The 22,509-nt window shown below is 50.2% G+C and overlaps 1 protein-coding gene across 1 annotated transcript in view; it reads right to left on the bottom strand.

Annotated features, from left to right (window-relative positions):
- Window positions 1-1,974: 1,974 nt before the first annotated feature.
- Window positions 1,975-22,509, bottom strand: part of LOC140389565 (probable G-protein coupled receptor 149) — a 103,479-nt gene continuing 82,944 nt past the window's right edge. Inside the window, exon 4 of the mRNA XM_072473796.1 lies at window positions 1,975-3,333. Coding sequence (XP_072329897.1) covers window positions 2,761-3,333 — 573 coding nt within the window. The 3' untranslated portion in view covers window positions 1,975-2,760. The remainder of the gene's footprint in view (window positions 3,334-22,509) is intronic.

The following is a 22,509-nucleotide window of genomic DNA, read 5'->3' as shown; positions in this document are numbered from 1 at the left end:
GCCGTAGAACCCTGTTCGGTTGGCGGACAGCAGCACCACCCAAAGCTGCAGACTGGCTGTCCGACCTCTCGGAATCTCTCCAAATGGAGAAAATCAAATTCGCCATCCGAGGGTCAGACGACGGCTTCCACAGAACGTGGGAGCCATTCGCCCAATTGTACCGGGACCTGTTTGTGGCCAACGAACAAGCAGAAGAATAGCCAGGCAGCCAAGAATCAGGGGAAAGTAGCCAAAGCATGAGAGGGAGAGATAGACCGGGGGAGTGTGGGGGGGGGATAGTTAAACCTACGAGGAAAGAAAGGCGAACCACAGGAGGGGGGAGGGCGGGGGAGAAGGGACAGGAACAAGAGAGGAGAACCAGGGAGGTTGGGGGGGAGGCAGGGAAATGACAGCCAGAAGGAGGGCACGGGATACGATAACAAACTTGGCATCTCCAGGAACAGAGAACAAGGAGAATCCAGGTGAAAGACGGGAGGAACGGCTGAAGCGGAGGTGAGCGCGAGACGACAGCGGCAGCGAGATCCGTCCGGGAGAAGCAAGCGACAACACCAACACCAAACCCATTCGAGTATTGCCCACTGGAATTGTTTCTTCGGCACCCAAATGTATATTTACCCCCCCCCCCCCCCCCCCCCCCCTCCACCCCGCCACAAATAGTCACCTACTTATGTGTTGTAAATAATTTCGCCAGTTGTGCAGAGTTGCTGCTGCTGAGATGGGGCACAATACCCTCCCAGTTATTCTATTTTATTTTTTATTTTCTGTTTTATTATTCCTTTTTTTTTAGGTATGTTTGAGTGTGCCCTTCTCTTCTATATATGTATATATTTCTTATTCTGTGTACATAATGGTAAATATACTTTGTTCAAGAACCCAATAAAAACATTTATTTTAAAAAAAGGGACCAATGTCATATTGGCTGGAGGCTCTGCTTCAGTTATACAGGGCATTGGTGAGACCACATCTGGAGTGTTGTCTATCGTGTTGGTCTCCTTATTTGAGGAAAGATGTCAATGCATTAGGAGCGGTTCAAAGAAGGTTGAGGAAAGGTTGGAGCTTGTATCCACTAGAGTTTAGAAACGTAGGAGGCGACCTGATCGAAATTGTTAAGATCTTGAGAGGCCTTGACAAGGTGGATGTGGAAAGGATGTTTCCCCTTGTCAGAGAATCTAGAACCAGAGGCCACTGTTTAAAAATAAGGGGCCATTCATTTAGGACGGAGGTGAGTCGCTGGTACTCTCTTCCTTCAAGGGCAGTGGAAGCAGAGTTTTTGAACATTTTTAAGGCTAAGCTGGATAGATTCTTCATTAACAAGGGGAGGAAGGGTGATCGGGGATAGACAGCAACATGGCATTGAGGTTACCATCAGATCAGCCACGATCTTATTGAATGGCCGAACAGGCTCAAGGGGCCGAATGGGCGACTCTCCGGTTCCTAATTCATATCTACGTGTGTACATCAGTCCATATACAAAAGGGATGGGTCTCCAATTCATTGCAAAGGATGGTTGCTGCGTACAGTCATGCAGCAGTCACAGGATAGTAACAAGCTTTGCTGAACATCTAAGTCTCTGGAGGGTTTTGAGGTTGATCGAGTCAAAGGCCTCTGACAGATGTAAAGGACCGTCTAGAACCCATTGCATTGTTCCAAACACATGTCTTGGATTTGTTGAACAGTGAAGAAGCCGGGTGTGTTTTTCTGGCTCTTTCTGGCAGTAGGATCATCAGGCCCATGGGAGCTGACCCCCCTCCCCCCCACCCACCCCCACATGTAGAGTGCCCCGGTGGCAGGACAGGTGAACGACACAAAATGCCTTAGACATCAGCAGGACCAGGATAACCCGCCAGGATAACCTCTTCTGCCGGGGTGGCGGAGGAATTCTCATTCCATGTCTGTGCCCCCCCCCCCCCCCCCACCGCCCAGGCCACCCCCCCCCCCCCCCCCCCCCTCCGCCACCCCCCGGATGGCTTACAACCATATTGGGTTTCCGGAAGCATATTTTCACTTACTAGCGGGAGATAATTCTGTGGGATTCATGGGGAATCTCCCCCACTGTGGACAAAAGGGATCTGCCTCCATAGTTACCACAAACTGAGATATCACCCTTCTTTAAAAGTGAAACAACGACGGCAATTCGGGAGGTAAAATCTCTTCTTCCCACATCTTCGTAAAAGGTGCTGCATGTTTGAGCAAGAGTTCATGGCCACCAGTTTTCTGGATCTCCGGAGGAATATTGTCCAAATTTTGCAAGTTCCTATTCTGCGTCTGTTGGATTGTCTTTTGTCGGGGCCGTTGATTAAAAATGAGGGGTCGCTCCTTTAAGACAGGGACGAGGAGAATGTTTTTCTCTCAGGGGGTCGTGGAGCCCTCTTCCTGGTCAGTAGAAGCAGAGGCTTTGAATATTTTTAAGGCAGAGCTGGATAGATTCATGATTCACAAAGAGGTGAAAGGTTAAAGGGGGGTTGGCAAAAATGTGGAGTTCAAGTTACAATCAGATCAGCAATGAACTGATTGAATGGCTCGAGGGGTCGAGTGGCCTAGTTCAACTCCTAACTCGTGTGGATTTTTGACCCTCACTGTGTTCAGTTTTATGCTGAAAATGTTTAAGAAGTCTTTCAAACGTTGAATGTGGCTGTAAAAATGCATTAAATGAAAACAGGTAATGCAGAACATACACACATACTCAAGCACACTTGCACACATACACACACTTGCAAACACACACTTGCACACACAGTCGCACACAGGCTCGCTCAGCAATCAGCAGTTATTAGATATTTCCTCTTGTCTCCTGTAGGCTTCATTCAGGAGTTGTATCTCTTCCTGGTAGCCGGACCTGTCACAGTGCTGTCTGCGGCTGTTCTGTCTGTGCGCCTCCACTGTGTCTGGGATCGATATGTTGATGTCACTGCCCGAGTGGCCGGTGGGAATGAGCAGCGAGTAGGAGGCCGACTCAGTCAGGTCCACCGAGATGAAACGGTTCTCACAGCGCGAGTAGCGCAGGGAGGGCGAGCGGACTTGTGTCGAGGACTGGCTGATATTACTGATGATGGACACCGTGTCCAGCGCCTCCTCGTTCTCGCAGATCTCCAGCACTTCCAAGTGGATTTTGACACTGGTGTCAGCCAGGTTGCCTGGTGTGTCCTCGGCGCTGGGCTCATGACCCACGCTCTTGGAGCGATACACCTCGACCTTCTTGGCCACCGGAGTAATCTTTCGGCCCTCTCCGCTGATTTCATACGTGGATAAGGAGAGGGTTTTGCCAGTGGTTGGAGCGTGCAGCGAGACCATTCCCTGAAAGGCGCACAGTGGGATAGACAATCCATCCGGTCTCTGGAGGAAGGAAGAAAAGAAAATCGTCATTTGCACTAGAAGTTCCCGGACAGCAGAACAAGATGCATTCATCACTACAAATCCACCAGTCGCCAAAACTGTCGCTAGAACTACATTGAGTTTTACAGCAGAGGTTGAAGAACATCGCAAATCATTCAGCCACTTTTCAAACAATAACGAGACAGAGTATAGGAATGAGATAGAGAATCTGGTGAACTGGTGCGACGACAATAATCTCTCCCTCAATGTCAACAAAATGATGGAGATTGTCATCGACTTCAGGAAGCGTAGTGGAGAACATGTCCCTGTCTCCATCAATGGGAACAAAGTAGAAAGGGTCGAGAGCTTCACGTTTTTAGGTGTACAGATCACCAACAACCTGTCCTGGTCCTCCCATGCCGACACTATAGTTAAGAAAGTTCACCAACGACTCTACTTTCTCAGAAGACTAAGGAAATTTGGCATGTCAGCTACAACCCTCACCAACTTCTACAGATGTACCATCGAAACATTCTTTCTGGTTGTATCACAGCTTGGTATGGATCCTGCTCTGCCCAAGACCGCAGGAAACAACAAAAGGTCGTGAATGTAGCCCAGTCCATCACGCAAACCAGCCCCCCATCCATCGACTCTATCTATAATTCCCGCTGCTTCAGAAAGGCAGCCAGCATAATTAAGGGCCCCACGCACCCCGGACATACTCTCTTCCACCTTCTTCCGTCAGGAAAAAGATACCAAAGTTTGAGGTCACGTACCAACCGACTCAAGAACAGCTTCTTCCCTACTGCCATCAGACTTTTGAATGGACCTACCTCGTATTAAGTTGATCTTTTCTCTACACCTTGCTATAACTGTAACATTATATTCTGCAGTCTCTCCTTCCTTCCCTATGTACAGTATGCATTGTTTGTACAGCGTGCAAGAAACAATACTTTTCACTGTATTCTGATACATGTGACAATAATAAATCAAATCAAAAAACTTATGGAGATTCAAAACTCACTGGTTAGCTCTTCCTCGAGATAAACTGCTGCCCGACTGGTGCGGCTCCACCTAGACCAGTGCTATAACATTCTACGCATTCATCCTGAAAGGTTATCATAGAATCAATCATAGAATGGCTCAAGTGTAGATTGCATGCCTGCATACCTGCTGGAAGGGGCTATTCACCTCGTGCCATTCCACATCTCCCCCTCCCATCCCCCCTGGCTGCCCTACACATTATACCTTTACAGATAATAATTCAATTGCCTCCTGAATAAGGGCAGCGCGGTAGCACAGTGGTTAGCATAGTTGCTTCACAGCTCCCGGGTCGCAGGTTTGATTCCCGGCTTGGGTCACTGACTCCAGATTCGAACCACTTGCTGCAGAAGACGTTTCTTTTCCTTGTGTCGCCGTTGCTTCATTTCCATTTGCCTTAAATCTGCGCCCCCGGTTCTCGGAACCTTCCACCAATTGGCGCAGTTTCTCCCCAGTCCAGAATGCTTTTGAACACCTCTTTTATACCTGAACTTCTACAAGAAGTATTTCTCCAATCTCTCCACGGAACCAAAGTTCCTCATCTCTCGAGCCAGTCTCCTGAATCGGCGCACTCTCTAATTTCTCCACACCCTTCCAAAGGTGTTGTGCCCAGAACTGATGCAATTCTTCAGTTGAGGCTGAACCAGTGTTTGATTTCGGTTTAACATAACTTTTTTGCTTTTGGGCTCTTTGCCCAATTGATAAAGCCCAGGATACTGTACACTTTATTAAACTCACTCTCAATCTGTGCTGCCAGCTTTGATGATTTATTTACAGATACACCCAGGTCCACAGAATTCCTCCAGTGCAGAAGAAGGCCATGCGGCCCATTGGGTCTGTGCCGACCCTCTGAAAGAACATCCTACCTAGGCCCAGATCCCCCCCCCCCCATCCCTGTAACCCCACCTAACCCTGCACATCTTTGGACACTGAGGGGCAATTTCACACGGCCAGTCCACCCTCAGCTCCTGCATTCCCTTTAGATTTGCACCCTTTATTTTATAAATTCTCTCCACATTCTTCCCATCAAAATAAACCGCTTCACACTTCCCTGCATTAAATCTGCTCTGCCACGTGTCCACCCATTCCACCAAACTGTCTGTGCCATTTTGAAGTTCCACACTATCCCCCTCGCCATTCACACTGGTTCCAGATGTGTCTGTAGTGATCTCTGTGTATGTTAATACATGATCAGCTAATGCGCAGCCAGTACAGTCAGATGATCACTAGATGGCAACACTAACAGGAACTATATGAGGGGCGGGCGTCTCCTGGGGCGAAATTCTCTGGAAACGGCGCGATGTCCGCCGACTGGCGCCCAAAATGGCGCAAATCAGACGGGCATCGCGCCGCCCCAAAGGTGCGGAATGCTCCGCATCTTTGGGGGCCGAGCCCCAACCTTGAGGGGCTAGGTCGCTGCCGGACGAATTTCCGCCCCGCCAGCTGGCGGAAAAGGCCTTTGGTGCCCCGCCAGCTGGTGCGGAAATGACATCTCTGGGCGGCGCATGCGCGGGAGCGTTAGCGGCCACTGACGGCATTCCCGCGCATGCGCAGTGGAGGGAGTCTCTTCTGCTTCCGCCATGGTGGAGACCGTGGTGGAGGCGGAAGGGAAAGAGTGCCCCCATGGCACAGGCCCGCCCGCGGATCGGTGGGCCCTGATCACGGGCCAGGCCACCGTGGGGGCACCCCCCGGGGCCAGATCGCCCCGCGCGCCCGCCCCAGGACCCCGGAGCCCGCCCGCGCCGCCTTGTCCCACCGGTAAGGTAGGTGGTTTAATTTACGCTGGCGGGACAGGCATTTTAGCGGCGGTTCTTCGGCCCATTCGGGCCGGAGAATCGAGCGGTGGGGCCCGCCAACCGGCGTGGCGCAATTCCCGCCCCCGCAGAATCTCTGGTGCCGGAGACTTCGGCAACCGGCGGGGGCGGGATTCACGCCAGCCCCCGGCGATTCTCCGACCAGGCGGGGGGTCGGAGAATCTCGTCCCTGATGTGTTCAGTAAGTTGGTTCAACGTTGACTGCAACTGGATGCAGTGAAACTAGAAACAGGCTTCCGACACAGGAGATGGTCCAACACTGTTTTATTGAACTTCCTGATTGCTGTACATAGTCTGCTGTGAGTTGACACTCTATCAATCTAACTGATAACCTCCTACTGGCTTGACCAGACTAACTCTCTACCTCATGGTGATAGTGCTCACTGGCTTGTGCACTCTGACTATCTCAGTAGCTGTGTCCTGTAGAGAGAGGGAGAGTCTTAATGCCCTGTGTGCTTTATAGTGGAGGTGTCCTGACTGGTGATTGGTTGTTATGTGCCGTGTGTGTTCATTGGTTATCCTGTGAAAACAGCGCGTGAGGAGAGGGAGCCAGGACAGTGAAAGCAGCGTGAGAGGAGAGAGAGCCGGGACAGTGAAAACAGCGTGAGAGGAGAGAGAGCCGGGACAGTGAAAACAGCGCGGGAGGAGAGAGAGCCGGGACAGTGAAAACAGCGCGGGAGGAGAGAGAGCCGGGACAGTGAAAACAGCGCGAGAGGAGAGAGAGCCGGGACAGCGAAAACAGCGCGAGAGGAGAGAGAGCCGGGACATTGAAAACAGCGCGAGAGGAGAGAGAGCCGGGACAGTGAAAACAGCGCGAGAGGAGAGAGAGCCGGGACACTGAAAACCGCGCGAGAGGAGAGAGAGCCGGGACAGTGAAAACAGTGCGGGAGGAGAGAGAGCCGGGACAGTGAAAACAGCGCGGGAGGAGAGAGAGCCGGGACATTGAAAACAGCGCGGGAGGAGAGAGAGCCGGGACATTGAAAACAGCGCGGGAGGAGAGAGAGCCGGGACACTGAAAACCGCGCGAGAGGAGAGAGAGCCGGGACAGTGAAAACAGCGTGAGAGGAGAGAGAGCCGGGACATTGAAAACAGCGCGAGAGGAGAGAGAGCCGGGACAGTGAAAACAGCGCGGGAGGAGAGAGAGCCGGGACATTGAAAACAGCGCGGGAGGAGAGAGAGCCGGGACACTGAAAACCGCGCGAGAGGAGAGAGAGCCGGGACAGTGAAAACAGCGCGGGAGGAGAGAGAGCCGGGACATTGAAAACCGCACGAGAGGAGAGAGAGCCGGGACAGTGAAAACAGCGCGAGAGGAGAGAGAGACGGGACAGTGAAAACAGCGCGAGAGGAGAGAGAGCCGGGGCATTGAAAACAGCGCGGGAGCTGTGAGTCGGAGAGGAGATTTAAAAAGCGCGGGAGCTGCGAGTCGGAGCGGAAATTTAAAAAGCGCGGGAGCTGCGAGTCGGAGAAGAGATTTAAAAAGCGTGGGAGCTGCGAGTCGGAGCGGAGATTTAAAAAGATCGCGGCCTAGTTTCGGATGCCGTTTGGAGGAGGAGGAGCAGTCTCTGTCAGGGAGAGAACCTGAGAGCATCTAAGGCCCTGAGAAGGTAAAAAGGTAAGTAAGTGCGGAGAGAGAGCCGGGACAATGAAAACAGCGCGGGAGGAGAGAGAGCCGGGACATTGAAAACAGCGCGGGAGGAGAGAGAGCTGGGACAGTGAAAACAGCGTGAGAGGAGAGAGAGCCGGGACACTGAAAACAGCGCGAGAGGAGAGAGAGCCGGGACAGTGAAAACAGCGCGAGAGGAGAGAGAGCCGGGACATTGAAAACAGCGCGGGAGGAGAGAGAGCCGGGACATTGAAAACAGCGCGGGAGGAGAGAGAGCCGGGACATTGAAAACAGCGCGGGAGGAGAGAGAGCCGGGACATTGAAAACAGCGCGAGAGGAGAGAGAGCCGGGACATTGAAAACAGCGCGAGAGGAGAGAGAACCGGGACATTGAAAACAGCGCGGGAGGAGAGAGAGCCGGGACATTGAAAACAGCGTGAGAGGAGAGAGAGCCGGGACAGTGAAAACAGCGTGAGAGGAGAGAGAGCAGGGACAGTGAAAACAGCGCGGGAGGAGAGAGAGCCGGGACATTGAAAACAGCGCGAGAGGAGAGAGAGCTGGGACAGTGAAAACAGCGCGAGAGGAGAGAGAGCAGGGACAGTGAAAACAGCGCGGGAGGAGAGAGAGCCGGGACATTGAAAACAGCGCGAGAGGAGAGAGAGCTGGGACAGTGAAAACAGCGCGAGAGGAGAGAGAGCCGGGACATTGAAACAGCGCGGGAGGAGAGAGAGCCGGGACATTGAAAACAGCGCGGGAGGAGAGAGAGCCGGGAGATTTAAAAAGCGCGGGAGTTGTGAGTTGGAGCGGAGATTTAAAAAGCGCGGGAGCTGCGAGTCGGAGCGGAAATTTAAAAAGCGCAGGAGCTGCGAGTCGGAGCGGCGATTTTAAAAGCGCGGGAGCTGCGAGTTGGAGCGGAGATTTAAAAAGCGCGGGAGCTGCGAGTCAGAGCGGAGATTTAAAAAGCGCGGGAGCTGCGAGTCGGAGCGGAGATTTAAAAAGCGCGGGAGCTGCGAGTTGGAGCGGGATTTAAAAAGCGCGGGAGCTGCGAGTCGGAGCGGAGATTTAAAAAGATCGCGGCCTAGTTTCGGGAGCCATTCGGAGGAGGAGGAGGAGCAGTCTCTGTCAGGGAGAGAACCTGAGAGCATCTATGGCCCTCAGAAGGTTAGAAGGTAAGTAAGTGAGAAGAGAGAGCCGGGACAATGAAAACAGCGCGAGAGGAGAGAGAGCCGGGACATTGAAAACAGCGCGAGAGGAGAGAGAGCCGGGACATTGAAAACAGCGCGAGAGGAGAGAGAGCCGGGACATTGAAAACAGCACGAGAGGAGAGAGAGCCGGGACATTGAAAACAGCGCGAGTGGAGAGAGAGCGAGACAGTGAAAACAGCGCGAGAGGAGAGAGAGCCGGGACATTGAAAACAGCGCGAGAGGAGAGAGAGCCGGGACATTGAAAACAGCGCGAGAGGAGAGTGAGCCGGGACATTGAAAACATCGCGAGTGGAGAGTGAGCCGGGACATTGAAAACAGCGCGAGAGGAGAGAGAGCCGGGACATTGAAAACAGCGCGGGAGGAGAGAGAGCCGGGACATTGAAAACAGCGCGAGAGGAGAGAGAGCCGGGTCATTGAAAACAGCGCGGGAGGAGAGAGAGCCGGGAGATTTAAAAAGCGAGTTGGAGCGGAGATTAAAAAAGCGTGGGAGCTGCGAGTCGGAGCGGAAATTTAAAAAGCGCGGGAGCTGCGAGTCGGAGCGGAGATTTAAAAAGCGCGGGAGCTGCGAGTTGGAGCGGGGATTTAAAAAGTGCGGGAGCTGCGAGTCGGAGCAGAGATTTAAAAAGCGCGGGAGCTGCGAGTCAGAGCGAAGATTTAAAAAGATCGCGGCCTAGTTTCAGGAGCCGTTCGGAGGAGGAGGAGCAGTCTCTGTCAGGGAGAGAACCTGAGAACATCTAAGGCCCTCAGAAGGTAAGTAAGTGATTTTTACTCATTTTTACTTTTATTACCTTTTCAAATTGTGTGTGGGGGCGGGAACTGAAGTGGCATCACAGAAAACCTACGCTAACTTAAAAAAATTAAGCATTGGTAACTAATTAAACACAATTACTTAATTATAATTTAGAGGGGTATCTAAGCCAGAGATTGGAGAGTACTATATTTAGCTTTCGCATTTATATTAGAAATCTAGTGCTAGGAAACAGATAGTTAACAGTAACTTTGAAAAAATAAAAAAAATATATACATTTTTAAAAAAAACTTTTAATTTTAATTAATTGACGCAATGTCAGTTAGAGGGGTGCAGTGCTCTGACTGTGCGATGTCGCAGGTCCGGGAGGCTTCCAGTGTCCCGGATGGCTTCATCTGCAGGAAGTGCACCCAACTGGAGCTCCTCACAGACCGCATGGTTCGGTTGGAGCAGCAATTGGATGCACTTAGGAGCATGCAGGTGGCGGAAAGCGTCATAGATCGCAGTTATCTAAATGTGGTCACACCCAAGGTGCAGGCAGAGAAATGGGTGACCACTAGAAAGGGCAGGCAGTCAGTGCAGGAATCCCCTGCGGTTGTCCCCCTCTCGAACAGGTATACCCCTTTGGATACTGTCTTTTGTACATATTGGTACTAACGACATAGGCAGGAAGGGGCATGAGGTCCTGCAGCAGGAGTTCAGGGAGCTAGGCAGAAAGTTAAAAGACAGGACCTCCAGGGTTGTAATCTCGGGATTACTCCCTGTGCCACGTGCCAGTGAGGCTAGAAATAGGAAGATAGAGCAGCTAAACACGTGGCGAAACAGCTGGTGTAGGAGGGAGGGTTTCCGTTATCTGGACCACTGGGAGTTCTTCCGGGGCAGGTGTGACCTATATAAGAAGGACGGGTTGCATCTAAACTGGAGAGGCGTAAATATCCTGGCCGCGAGGTTTGCTAGTGTCACACGGGAGGGTTTAAACTAGTATGGCAGGGGGGTGGGCACAGGAGCAATAGGTCAGGAGGTGAGAGCATTGAGGGAGAACTAGGGAATAGGGACAGTGTGGCTCTGAGGCAGAGCAGACAGGGAGAAGTTGCTGAACACAGCGGGTCTGGTAGCCTGAAGTGCATATGTTTTAATGCAAGAAGTATTATGGGTAAGGCAGATGAACTTAGAGCTTGGATTAGTACTTGGAACTATGAAGTTGTTGCCATTACAGAGACCTGGTTGAGGGAAGGGCAGGATTGGCAGCTAAACGTTCCAGGATTTAGATGTTTCAGGCGGGATTGAGGGGGATGTAAAAGGGGTGGCGGAGTTGCACTACTGGTTAGGGAGAATATCACAGCTGTACTACGGGAGGACACCTCAGAGGGCAGTGAGGCTATATGGGTAGAGATCAGGAATAAGAAGGGTGCAGTCACAATGTTGGGGGTTTACTACAGGCCTCCCAACAGCCAGCGGGAGATAGAGGAGCAGATAGGTAGACAGATTTTGGAAAAGAGTAAAAACAACAGGGTTGTGGTGATGGGAGACTTCAACTTCCCCAATATTGACTGGGACTCACTTAGTGCCAGGGGCTTAGACGGGGCAGAGTTTGTAAGGAGCATCCAGGAGGGCTTCTTAAAACAATATGTAGACAGTCCAACTAGGGAAGGGGCGGTACTGGACCTGGTATTGGGGAGTGAGCCCGGCCAGGTGGTAGAAGTTTCAGTAGGGGAGCATTTCGGGAACAGTGACCACAATTCAGTAAGTTTTAAAGTTCTGGTGGACAAGGATAAGAGTGGTCCTAGGATAAATGTGTTAAATTGGGGGAAGGCTAATTATAACAATATTAGGCGGGAACTGAAGAACATAGATTGGGGGCGGATGTTTGAGGGCAAATCAACATCTGACATGTGGGAGGCTTTCAAGTGTCAGTTGAAAGGAATTCAGGACCAGCATGTTCCTGTGAGGACGAAGGATAAATACTGCAATTTTCGGGAACCTTGGATAACGAGAGATATTGTAGGCCTCGTCAAAAAGAAAAAGGAGGCATTTGTCAGGGCTAAAAGGCTGGGAACAGACGAAGCCTGTGTGGAATATAAGGAAAGTAGGAAGGAACTTAAGCAAGGAGTCAGGAGGGCTAGAAGGGGTCACGAAAAGTCATTGGCAATTAGGGTTAAGGAAAATCCCAAGGCTTTTTACACGTACATAAAAAGCAAGAGGGTAGCCAGGGAAAGGGTTGGCCCACTGAAGGATAGGCAAGGGAATCTATGTGTGGAGCCAGAGGAAATGGGTAAGGTACTAAATGAATACTTTGCATCAGTATTCACCAAAGAGAAGGAATTGGTAGATGTTGAGTCTGGAGAAGGGTGTACAGATAGCCTGGGTCACATTGAGATCCAAAAACACGAGGTGTTGGGCGTCTTAAAAAATATTAAGGTAGATAAGTCCCCAGGGCCTGATGGGATCTACCCCAGAATCCTGAAGGAGGCTGGAGAGGAAATTGCTGAGGCCTTGACAGAAATCTTTGGATCCTCACTGTCTGCAGGTGATGTCCCGGAGGACTGGAGAAGAGCCAATGTTGTTCCTCTGTTTAAGAAGGGTAGCAAGGATAACCCAGGGAACTACAGGCCGGTGAGCCTTACTTCAGTGGTAGGGAAATTACTGGAGAGAATTCTTCGAGACAGGATCTACTCCCATTTGGAAGCAAATGGACGTATTAGTGAGAGGCAGCATGGTTTTGTGAAGAGGAGGTCGTGTCTCACGAACTTGATAGAGATTTTAGAGGAGGTCACAAAGATGATTGATGCAGGTAGGGCAGTGGATGTTGTCTATATGGACTTCAGTAAGGCCTTTGACAAAGTCCCTCATGGTAGACTAGTACAAAAGGTGAAGTCACATGGGATCAGGGGTGAGCTGGCAAGGTGGATACAGAACTGGCTAGGTCATAGAAGGCAGAGGAAGTAGCAATGGAAGGATGCTTTTCTAATTGGAGGGCTGTGACCAGTGGTGTTCCGCAGGGATCAGTGCTGGGACCTTTGCTGTTTGTAGTATATATAAATGATTTGGAGGAAAATGTAACTGGCCTGATTAGTAAGTTTGTAGACGACACAAAGGTTGGTGGAATTGGGATGGCGATGAGGACTGTCAGAGGATACAGCAGGATTTAGATTGTTTGGAGACTTGGGCGGAGAGGTGGCAGAGGAAGTTCGATCCAGACAAATGTGAGGTAATGCATTTTGGAAGGTCTAATGCAGGTAGGGAATATACAGTGAATGGTAGAACCCTCAAGAGTAAAGTCAGAGAGATCTAGGAGTACAGGTCCACAGGTCACTGAAAGGGGCAACACAGGTGGAGAAGGTAGTCAAGAAGGCATACGGCATGCTTGCCTTCATTGGCCGGGGCATTGAGTATAAGAATTGGCAAGTCATGTTGCAGCTGTATAGAACCTTAGTTAGGCCACATTTGGAGTATAGTGTTCAATTCTGGTCGCCACACTACCAGATGGATGTGGAGGCTTTAGAGAGGGTGCAGAAGAGATTTACCAGAATGTTGCCTGGTATGGAGGGCATTAGCTATGAGGAGCGGTTGAATAAACTTGCTTTGTTCTCACTGGAACGACGGAGGTTGAGGGGCGACCTGATAGAGGTCTACAAAATTATGAGGGGCATAGACAGAGTGGATAGTCAGAGGCTTTTGCCCAGGGTAGAGGGGTCAATTATTAGGGGGCATAGGTTTAAGGTGAGAGGGGCAAGGTTTAGAGTAGATGTACGAGGCAAGTATTTTACACAGAGGGTAGTGGGTGCCTGGAACCCGCTACCAGAAGGTGGTGGAAGCAGGGACGATAGTGACATTTAAGGGGCATCTTGACAAATACATGAATAGGATGGGAATAGAGGGATACGGACCCAGGAAGTGCAGAAGATTGTAGTTTAGTCGGGCAGCATGGTCGGCGCGGGCTTGGAGGGCCGAAGGGCCTGTTCCTGTGCTGTACATTTCTTTGTTCTTTGTTCTTTGTGTGTCAATCACTGCCTGTCTGCATCTCATTATGTACATGAGTGGATATTATGACATCTCCCTTTTTGAAGTAAATTTTGGAACGTGGTTATATATACATGCATGATTATATACAAGTGGTGAGTGAATGAACATATGTACATGGGAAGGTGTCTATCGTGGAGATATAGAGCAAACTGAACAAAATTTACAAGATTTAAGTCTATAGATTCAGTCTTTGTGGCGGGCGACAAATTCTTGTCGATCGCCTCAGAAGTGGAGGGGGGGACGCCGGCACTTGGACAGGCGGGATTGCTGCCATGTCGGTGGCCTCATGGAGAGGCGGGATCGCTGCCAGATCGGTGGCCTCGTGTTGTGAGATGTCCGGAGGAGGCATGATGACATGTGGAGAAGTGCGGCCAGGCGGTGGGCAGGGACATTTTCGTAGCGCCCTCCTGTTGCGCCATAGAATGGAGCCATCAGCCATTTGGACAACGAAGGACCTGGGGGCAGTCTGCCTGATGACAATAGCTGGGGCTGACCAACCTCCCTCAGGTAACTGGATGTGAACAACATCGTCTGGAGCCAGCGCAGGTAGATCCTTGGCTTGAGCATCATACGTGATCTTCTATTGGTCCCTGGATCGCTGCACTTTCTGCAGCACCATGAGGCGGTCAAGGTCTGGAACATGGATGGCTGGAACAGTCGTCCTCAGGTTGCGGTTCATGAGCAGCTGCGGCGAAGGCAAACTACTCGACAGACGGGTAGCCCTGTATGCCAACAGCGCCAGGTTGAAGTCCGAGGCTGAGTCTACAGCCTTGCACAGCAACCGCTTGACAATATGGACCCCTTTGTCGGCCTTCCCGTTTGATTGCGGGTAATGGGGACTGGATGTGATGTGACTGAAGTGGTAGAATCATGCAAAGTCGGGCCACTCTTGGCTGTAGAAACATGGGCCGTTGTCACTCATTACTGTGAGTGGTATGCCGTGCCTGGCAAACGTCTCTTTGCAGGCTTTAATCACTGACTTGGACGTGAGGTCCAACAGTTTCACCACTTCCGGGTAGCTGGAGAAGTAGTTGACCAAGAGCACGTAATCACGCCCATTTGCGTGAAAGAGGTCTATCCCCACCTCGGACCACGGAGAAGTCACGATCTTGTGCTGTTGCAGTGTTTCCTTGGGCTGAGCTGGTTGAAACTTCTGGCATGTTGTGCAGTTGAGGACCGTGTTAGCAATGTCCTGGCTGATGCCAGGCCAGTAGACTGTCTGCCGAGTTCTGCGTCGACATTTTTCGACCCCAACTTGACCCCCATGGATCTGTCTGAGCACACTGGCTTGCATGCTTTGGGGAATGACGATTCTATCTAGTTTAAGAAGGGACCCCTCGACAACCGTTAACTCGTCCTTAACATTGAAGAACTGGAGGCACTGCCCCTTTTGCCAGCCATGGGCAAGGTGTTGCATCATGCGCTGCAGTAGAGGATCTTTGGCATTTTCGTTGCGTATCTGGACAACTCGTTCATCAGTGGCTGGGAGTTTGCTGGCACACAACTGCTCCTCTGCCTCGATGTGGCAAATGAAGTCGCCAGGTTCACACGGCATGGTGAAGGATCGGGATAGGGCATCCGCGACGATCAGCTCCTTGCCCGGTGTATAGACGAGTTCGAAGTCATATCGGCGGAGACAAAGAAGAATTCGCTGCAGCCGAGGTGTCATGTTATTTAAATCCTTCTGGATTATGTGGACTAAAGGCCTGTGGTCTGTTTCCACCGTGAACTTCGGCAGACCGTCTACGCAGTCATGAAACTTGACTATTCCTGTCAGGAGTTCCAGACACTCCTTTTCGATCTGGACATACCATTGTTCGGTCGGAGTCATGGCCCTGGAGGCATAGAACATAGAACATAGAAAAATACAGCACAGAACAGGCCCTTCGGCCCACGATGTTGTGCCGAACCTTTGTCCTAGATTAACCATAGATTATCATTGAATTTACAGTGCAGAAGAAGGCCATTCGGCCCATTGAGTCTGCACCGGCTCTTGGAAAGAGCACCCTACCCATAGTCAACACCTCCACCCAACACTAAGGGCAATTTTGGACACGAAGGGCAATTTATCATCGCCAATCCGCCTAACCTGCACATCCCTGGACTATGGGAGGAAACTGGAGCACCCGGAGGAAACCCACGCAGACACGGGGAGGACGTGCAGACTCCACACAGACAGTGACCCAAGCCGGAATCGAACCTGGGACCCTGGAGCTGCGAAGCAACCGTGCTATCCACAATGCTACCGTGCTGCCCTTAAGAACAAATAAATCTACACTATTTCATTTTACCGTAATCCGTGTACCTATCCAATAGCTGCTTGAAGGTCCCTAATGTTTCCGACTCAACTACTTCCACAGGCAGTGCATTCCATGCCCCCACTACTCTCTGGGTAAAGAACCTACCTCTGACATTCCCCCTATATCTTCCACCATTCACCTTAAATTTATGTCCCCTTGTAATGGTTTTGTTCCCCCCGGGCAAAACGTCTCTGAAAGTCTATTCCCCTGATCATCTTATAAACCTCTATCAAGTCGCCCCTCATCCTTCTCCGTTCTAATGAGAAAAGGCCTAGCACCCTCAACCTTTCCTCTTAAGACCTGCTCTCCATTCCAGGCAACATCCTGGTAAATCTCCTTTGCACCTTTTCCAAAGCTTCCACATTCCTAAAATGAGGCGACCAGAACTGTACACAGTACTCCAAACGTGGCCTTACCAAAGTTTTGTACAGCTGCATCATGACCTCACGGCTCTTAAATTCAATCCCTCTGTTAATGAACGCTAGCAAACCATAGGCCTTCTTTACAGCTCTATCCACTTAAGTGGCAACTTTCAAAGATGTATGAACATAGACCCCAAGATCTCTCTGCTCCTCCACATTGCCAAGAACTCTACCGTTAACCCTGTATTCCGCATTCATATTTGTCCTTCCAAAATGGACAACCTCACACTTTTCAGGGTTAAACTCCATCTGCCACTTCTCAGCCCAGCTCTGCACCCTATCTATGTCTCTTTGCAGCCGACAACAGCCCTCCTCACTATCCACAACTCCACCAATCTTCGTATCATCTGCAAATTTACTGACCCACCCTTCAACTCCCTCATCCAAGTCATTAATGAAAATCACAAACAGCAGAGGACCCAGACCTGATCCCTGCGGTACGCCAATGGTAACTGGGATCCAGGCTGACTATTTGCCATCTACCACCACTCTCTGAGTTCTATCGGTTAGCCAGTTTGTTATCCAACTGGCTAAATCTCCCACTATCCCATGCCTCCTTACTTTCTGCAGAAGTCTACCATGGGGAACCTTATCAAATGCCTTACTAAAATCCATGTACGCTACATCCACTGCTTTACCTTCATCCACATGCTTGGTCATCTCCTCAAAGAATTCAATAAGACTTGTAAGGGAAGACCTACCCCTCACAAATCCGTGCTGACTATCCGTAATCAAGCAGTGTCTTTCCAGATGCTCAGAAATCCTATCCTTCAGTACCCTTTCCATGACTTTGCCTACCACCGAAGTAAGACTAACTGGCCTGTAATATCCAGGGTTATCTCTATTCCCTTTTTTGAACAGGGGCACGACATTCGCCACTCTCCAATCCACTGGTACCACCCCTGTTGACAGTGAGGACGAAAAGATCATTGCCAACGGCTCTGCAATTTCATCTCTTGCTTCCCAAAGAATCCTTGGATATATCCCGTCAGGCCCGGGGGACTTGTCTATCCTCAAGTTTTTCAAAATGCCCAACACATCTTCCTTCCTAACAAGTATTTCCTCGAGCTTACCAGTCTGTTTCACACTGTCCTCTCCAACAATATGGCCCCTCTCATTTGTAAATACAGAAGAAAAGTACTCGTTCAAGACCTCTCCTATCTCTTCAGACTCAATACACAATCTCCCGCTACTGTCCTTGATCGGACCTACCCTCGCTCTAGTCATTCTCATATTTCTCACATATGTGTAAAAGGCCTTGGGGTTTTCCTTGATCCTACCCGCCAAAGATTGTTCATGCCCTCTCTTAGCTCTCCTAATCCCTTTCTTCAGTTCCCTCCTGGCTATCTTGTATCCCTCCAACGCCCTGTCTGAACCTTGTTTCCTCAGCCTTACATAAGTCTCCTTTTTCCTCTTAACAAGACATTCAACCTCTCTTGTCAACCATGGTTCCCTCACTCGACCATCTCTTCCCTGCTTGACAGGGACATACATATCAAGGACACGTAGTACCTGTTCCTTGAACAAGTTCCACATTTCACTTGTGTCCTTCCCTGACAGCCTATGTTCCCAACTTATGCACTTCAATTCTTGTCTGACAACATCGTATTTCCCCTTTCCCCAATTGTAAACTTTGCCCTGTTGCATGCACCTATCCCTCTCCATTACTAAAGTGAAAGTCATGGCATGAACTCGCTGTACCAGATTTAGGAGTTTGCATGTGTGAGCACCGAGCAGGGATGCCTTGTCAGGCCAGACGATCTCGAATCTCAACGGCATATGCCACTGGACCTCAGGACGAGGAATCATCTCGCTGGAGGATCACCGCCCCAATGCTTGCGCCTGTCGATATCTTGGTATCCTTGGTTGGGTCAAAGAACGCCAGTACTGGGGCTGTGGTGAGCTTCGCCTTCAGCTCAAGCCACTCCGCTTGATGTGCAGGGAAGCCACTGGGACACTGTCGACTTTTTAATGAGATGCCGGAGGGCCGTGGTGTGGGATGCCATGTTGGGAATGAATTTTCTCGGAAAATTCACAATCCCGAGGGAGCGGAGGACCGCCTTTTTGTCCTCTGGTGTCTTCATGACATTGATCGCCAGCACCTTGTCGGCGTCAGGTTGCACACCTTGCTGTGAAATGTGGTCACCTAAAAACTTGACAGCGGACCGCCCAAACGAGCATTTGGCCCTGTTGAGCTGGAGGCCATTTTCATGAATCCTCTGGAAAACCTGTTTGAGGCGAGTAATGTGATCCTCGGGCATCGTGGACCAGATGATCATGTCGTCCACACAGACTCGCACCCCCTCGATGCCCTCCATCATTTGCCCCATTATGCGATGAAATACTTCGGAAGCTGATATGATACCAAAAGGCATGCGGTTGTAGCAATACCTGCCGAACGGAGTGTTAAACGTGCACAGCTTCCGACTGGACTCGTCCAGCTGAATTTGCCAGAAGCCACGGGAGGCGTCCAGCTTGGTAAAGAATTTGGCGTGAGCCATCTCACAGGTCAATTCTTCACGCTTCGGGATCGGGTAATGCTCTCGCATGATGTTGCGATTCAGGTCTTTGGGATCAATGCAAATGCGGAGTCAAGAGGGTTTCTTGACGCAGACCATGGAGCTGACCCAGTCTGTGGGTTCCATGACCTTTGAGATGATGCCCTGGTCTTGGAGCTCTCGTAGCTGCGTTTTCAGACGATCCTTGAGAGGAGCCAGCACCCGGCGTGGTGCATGGATGACTGGGGTGGCATTCGGCTTGAGCAATATCTTGTAGCGATATGGGAGCGTGCCCATCCCATCAAACACACTGTGGTATTGTGTGAGAATGTCGTCTATGTCAGCCTGGAGATTCGCATTGGGCAAGGCCGTCGCCAGTGTCGAGGACATGGCATGAACTCGCTGTACCAGATTTAGGCGTTTGCACGCGCGAGCACCGAGCAGGGATGCCTTGTCAGGCCGGATGATCTCGAATCTCAATGCGCCTTGATTGCCTTGTGAGAGACACCTAGCTGACCCGACCCACTGGCAGCTATGGCATTACCATTGTAGTCAAGGAGCTGGCAGGCTGGTGGAAGAATGCTAGGTTGGTGTCGGATGCTGTCGAGGTCCGACTGTGATGCGAGGTTCGCAGACGCGCCAGTGTCCAATTTAAATCGGATGCGAGACTGGTTGACCGTGACGACGGCACACCACTCGTCGTCAGGATCCACACTGAGGATCGAAAGGCGGTTGGCAGGCACGGTAGAGACCAATTCGCGTGTGGTGATGATGCCCACCCGATATGGAGACTCGAGGCAGTCAGCATCGGGTTCCGTTTGGGCTGTCTGGATTAGAATCCTGCATGCCTTGTTGTACGCAGCGGTCACGTCTGCGCTGCAGCTGGGATCGCTGGCTGTTTGGTGGAGCGGACCTGCAGAAGGCCGTGTAGTGAGCGGCCAGGCTTTCCACACTGTAGACATTGCCTGCCTTTGGCTGGACATTGCTGCTTTAAATGGGCGGAGACACAATTCGGACATGTCATGACGCTGACATCAGCACATTCTGTGCACCATCGCGCATGCGCAGTGCGGTCGGCCGACGTTCGCGCACGCGTCTCAGGGTCTTCGGCCTCATCGTCCACCCAGTCATGGCGCGCGTGTGTGGGGACCCGGGAAAAGCACGTGAAGCTTCCCGTAACAGCCTCTCCGAACAGGCGCCGGAATGTGGTGACTAGGGGCTTTTCACAGTAACTTCATTTGAAGCCTACTTGTGACAATAAGCGATTTTCATTTCATTTCATTTCACCGCATGCATCAACATGGTTTAAAATTGAACCAATCTAAATGCACATTTGCAACCTCGTCGTTGAAATTTTGAGGTGATACCATTTCAGCTAAAGGTGTCAGACCGGATGAAGAAACGATATCAGCCATACAAAATATGCAGCAACCAAAAGACAAGAAAGCTGCACTTCGATTTCTTGGATTCGTAAATTTCCTCGGGAAAGGCATCTCCAAATTATCTTCAAGAACTGTTGCTCTACGAAACTTGATCAGAAAGAATACTGAGTTTGAGTGGACTCCACACCACCATGCAGAATGGTTGGATCTCAAACAGCAAGTAATAAAAGCTCCAAGTTTAAATTTCTTTTGATCCAACCAAACCCACAACAATCTCGACAGACGCAAGTCAAGATGGAATTGGTGCAGACTTACTTCAGAAAGACAACCAGACAAATTGGATTCCTACAGCATACGCTTCGAGAGCGATGACCGGCACAGAATGCAGGTATGCGCAAATAGAAAAAGAAAGTCTCAGACTAAAAACAGGCATCACTAAGTTTCATGACGATGTGTATGGTCTACCTAAGTTCATAGTTGAGACTGTCTTCTAATAAATATCATAGAGAAGAGCCTCAATGATATGACACCAAGATTACAGAGAATGATGATGAAGTTGAGGAGGTACCATTTTACATTAATCTATATGTAATATAGATTACATATAGACTGGAGAATAGCCAATGTTGTTCCTCTGTTTAAGAAGGGTAGCAAGGATAATCCCGGGAACTACAGACCGGTGAGCCTTACTTCAGTGGTAGGGAAATTACTGGAGAGAATTCTTCGAGACAGGATCTACTCCCATTTGGAAGCAAATGGACGTATTAGTGAGAGGCAGCACGGTTTTGTGAAGGGGAGGTCGTGTCTCACTAACTTGATAGAGTTTTTCGAGGAGGTCACTAAGATGATTGATGCAGGTAGGGCAGTAGATGTTGTCTATATGGACTTCAGTAAGGCCTTTGACAAGGTCCCTCATGGTAGACTAGTACAAAAGGTGAAGTCACACGGGATCAGGGGTGAGCTGGCAAGGTGGATACAGAACTGGCTAGGCCATAGAAGGCAGAGAGTAGCAATGGAGGGATGCTTTTCTAATTGGAGGGCTGTGACCAGTGGTGTTCCACAGGGATCAGTGCTGGGACCTTTGCTCTTTGTAGTATATATAAATGATTTGGAGGAAAATGTAACTGGTCTGATTAGTAAGTTTGCAGACGACACCAAGGTTGGTGGAATTGCGGATAGCGATGAGGACTGTCGGAGGATACAGCAGGATTTAGATTGTCTGGAGACTTGGGCGGAGAGATGGCAGATGGAGTTTAATCCGGACAAATGTGAGGTAATGCATTTTGGAAGGTCTAATGCAGGTAGGGAATATACAGTGAATGGTAGAACCCTCAAGAGTATTGAAAGTCAAAGAGATCTAGGAGTACAGGTCCACAGGTCATTGAAAGGGGCAACACAGGTGGAGAAGGTAGTCAAGAAGGCATACGGCATGCCTTCATTGGCCGGGGCATTGAGTATAAGAATTGGCAAGTCATTTTGCAGCTGTATAGAACCTTAGTTAGGCCACACTTGGAGTATACTGTTCAATTCTGGTCACCACACTACCAGAAGGATGTGGAGGCTTTAGAGAGGGTGCAGAAGAGATTTACCAGAATGTTGCCTGGTATGGAGGGCATTAGCTATGAGGAGCGATTGAATAAACTCGGTTTGTTCTCACTGGAATGAAAGAGGTTGAGGGGAGACCTGATAGAGGTATACAAAATTATGAGGGGCATAGACAGAGTGGATAGTCAGAGGCTTTTCCCCAGGGTAGAGGGGTCAATTACTAGGGGGCATAGGTTTAAGGTGAGAGGGGCAAGGTTTAGAGTAGATGTACGAGGCAAGTTTTTTACGCAGAGGGTAGTGGGTGCCTGGAACTCGCTACCGGAGGAGGTAGTGGAAGCAGGGACGATAGGGACATTTAAGGGGCATCTTGACAAATATATGAATAGGATGGGAATAGAAGGATACGGACCCAGGAAGTGTAGAAGATTATAGTTTAGTCGGGCAGCATGGTCGGCATGGGCTTGGAGGGCCGAAGGGCCTGTTCCTGTGCTGTACATTTCTTTGTTCTTTGTTCTTTGTATATGCCTGGCAAAGATCTCATAATTGCAGATACACTTTCATGATCTATAAATACTGAGAATCTACCGTTTGAATCCATCACTGGCGTAGAAGCTCAA

The sequence above is a fragment of the Scyliorhinus torazame genome, chromosome 14 (genome assembly GCF_047496885.1).
Source record: "Scyliorhinus torazame isolate Kashiwa2021f chromosome 14, sScyTor2.1, whole genome shotgun sequence".
NCBI lineage: Eukaryota > Metazoa > Chordata > Chondrichthyes > Carcharhiniformes > Scyliorhinidae > Scyliorhinus > Scyliorhinus torazame.
Note: the sequence above shows the minus strand (reverse complement) of the source record. Positions and strands in the feature narration are given on the sequence as shown.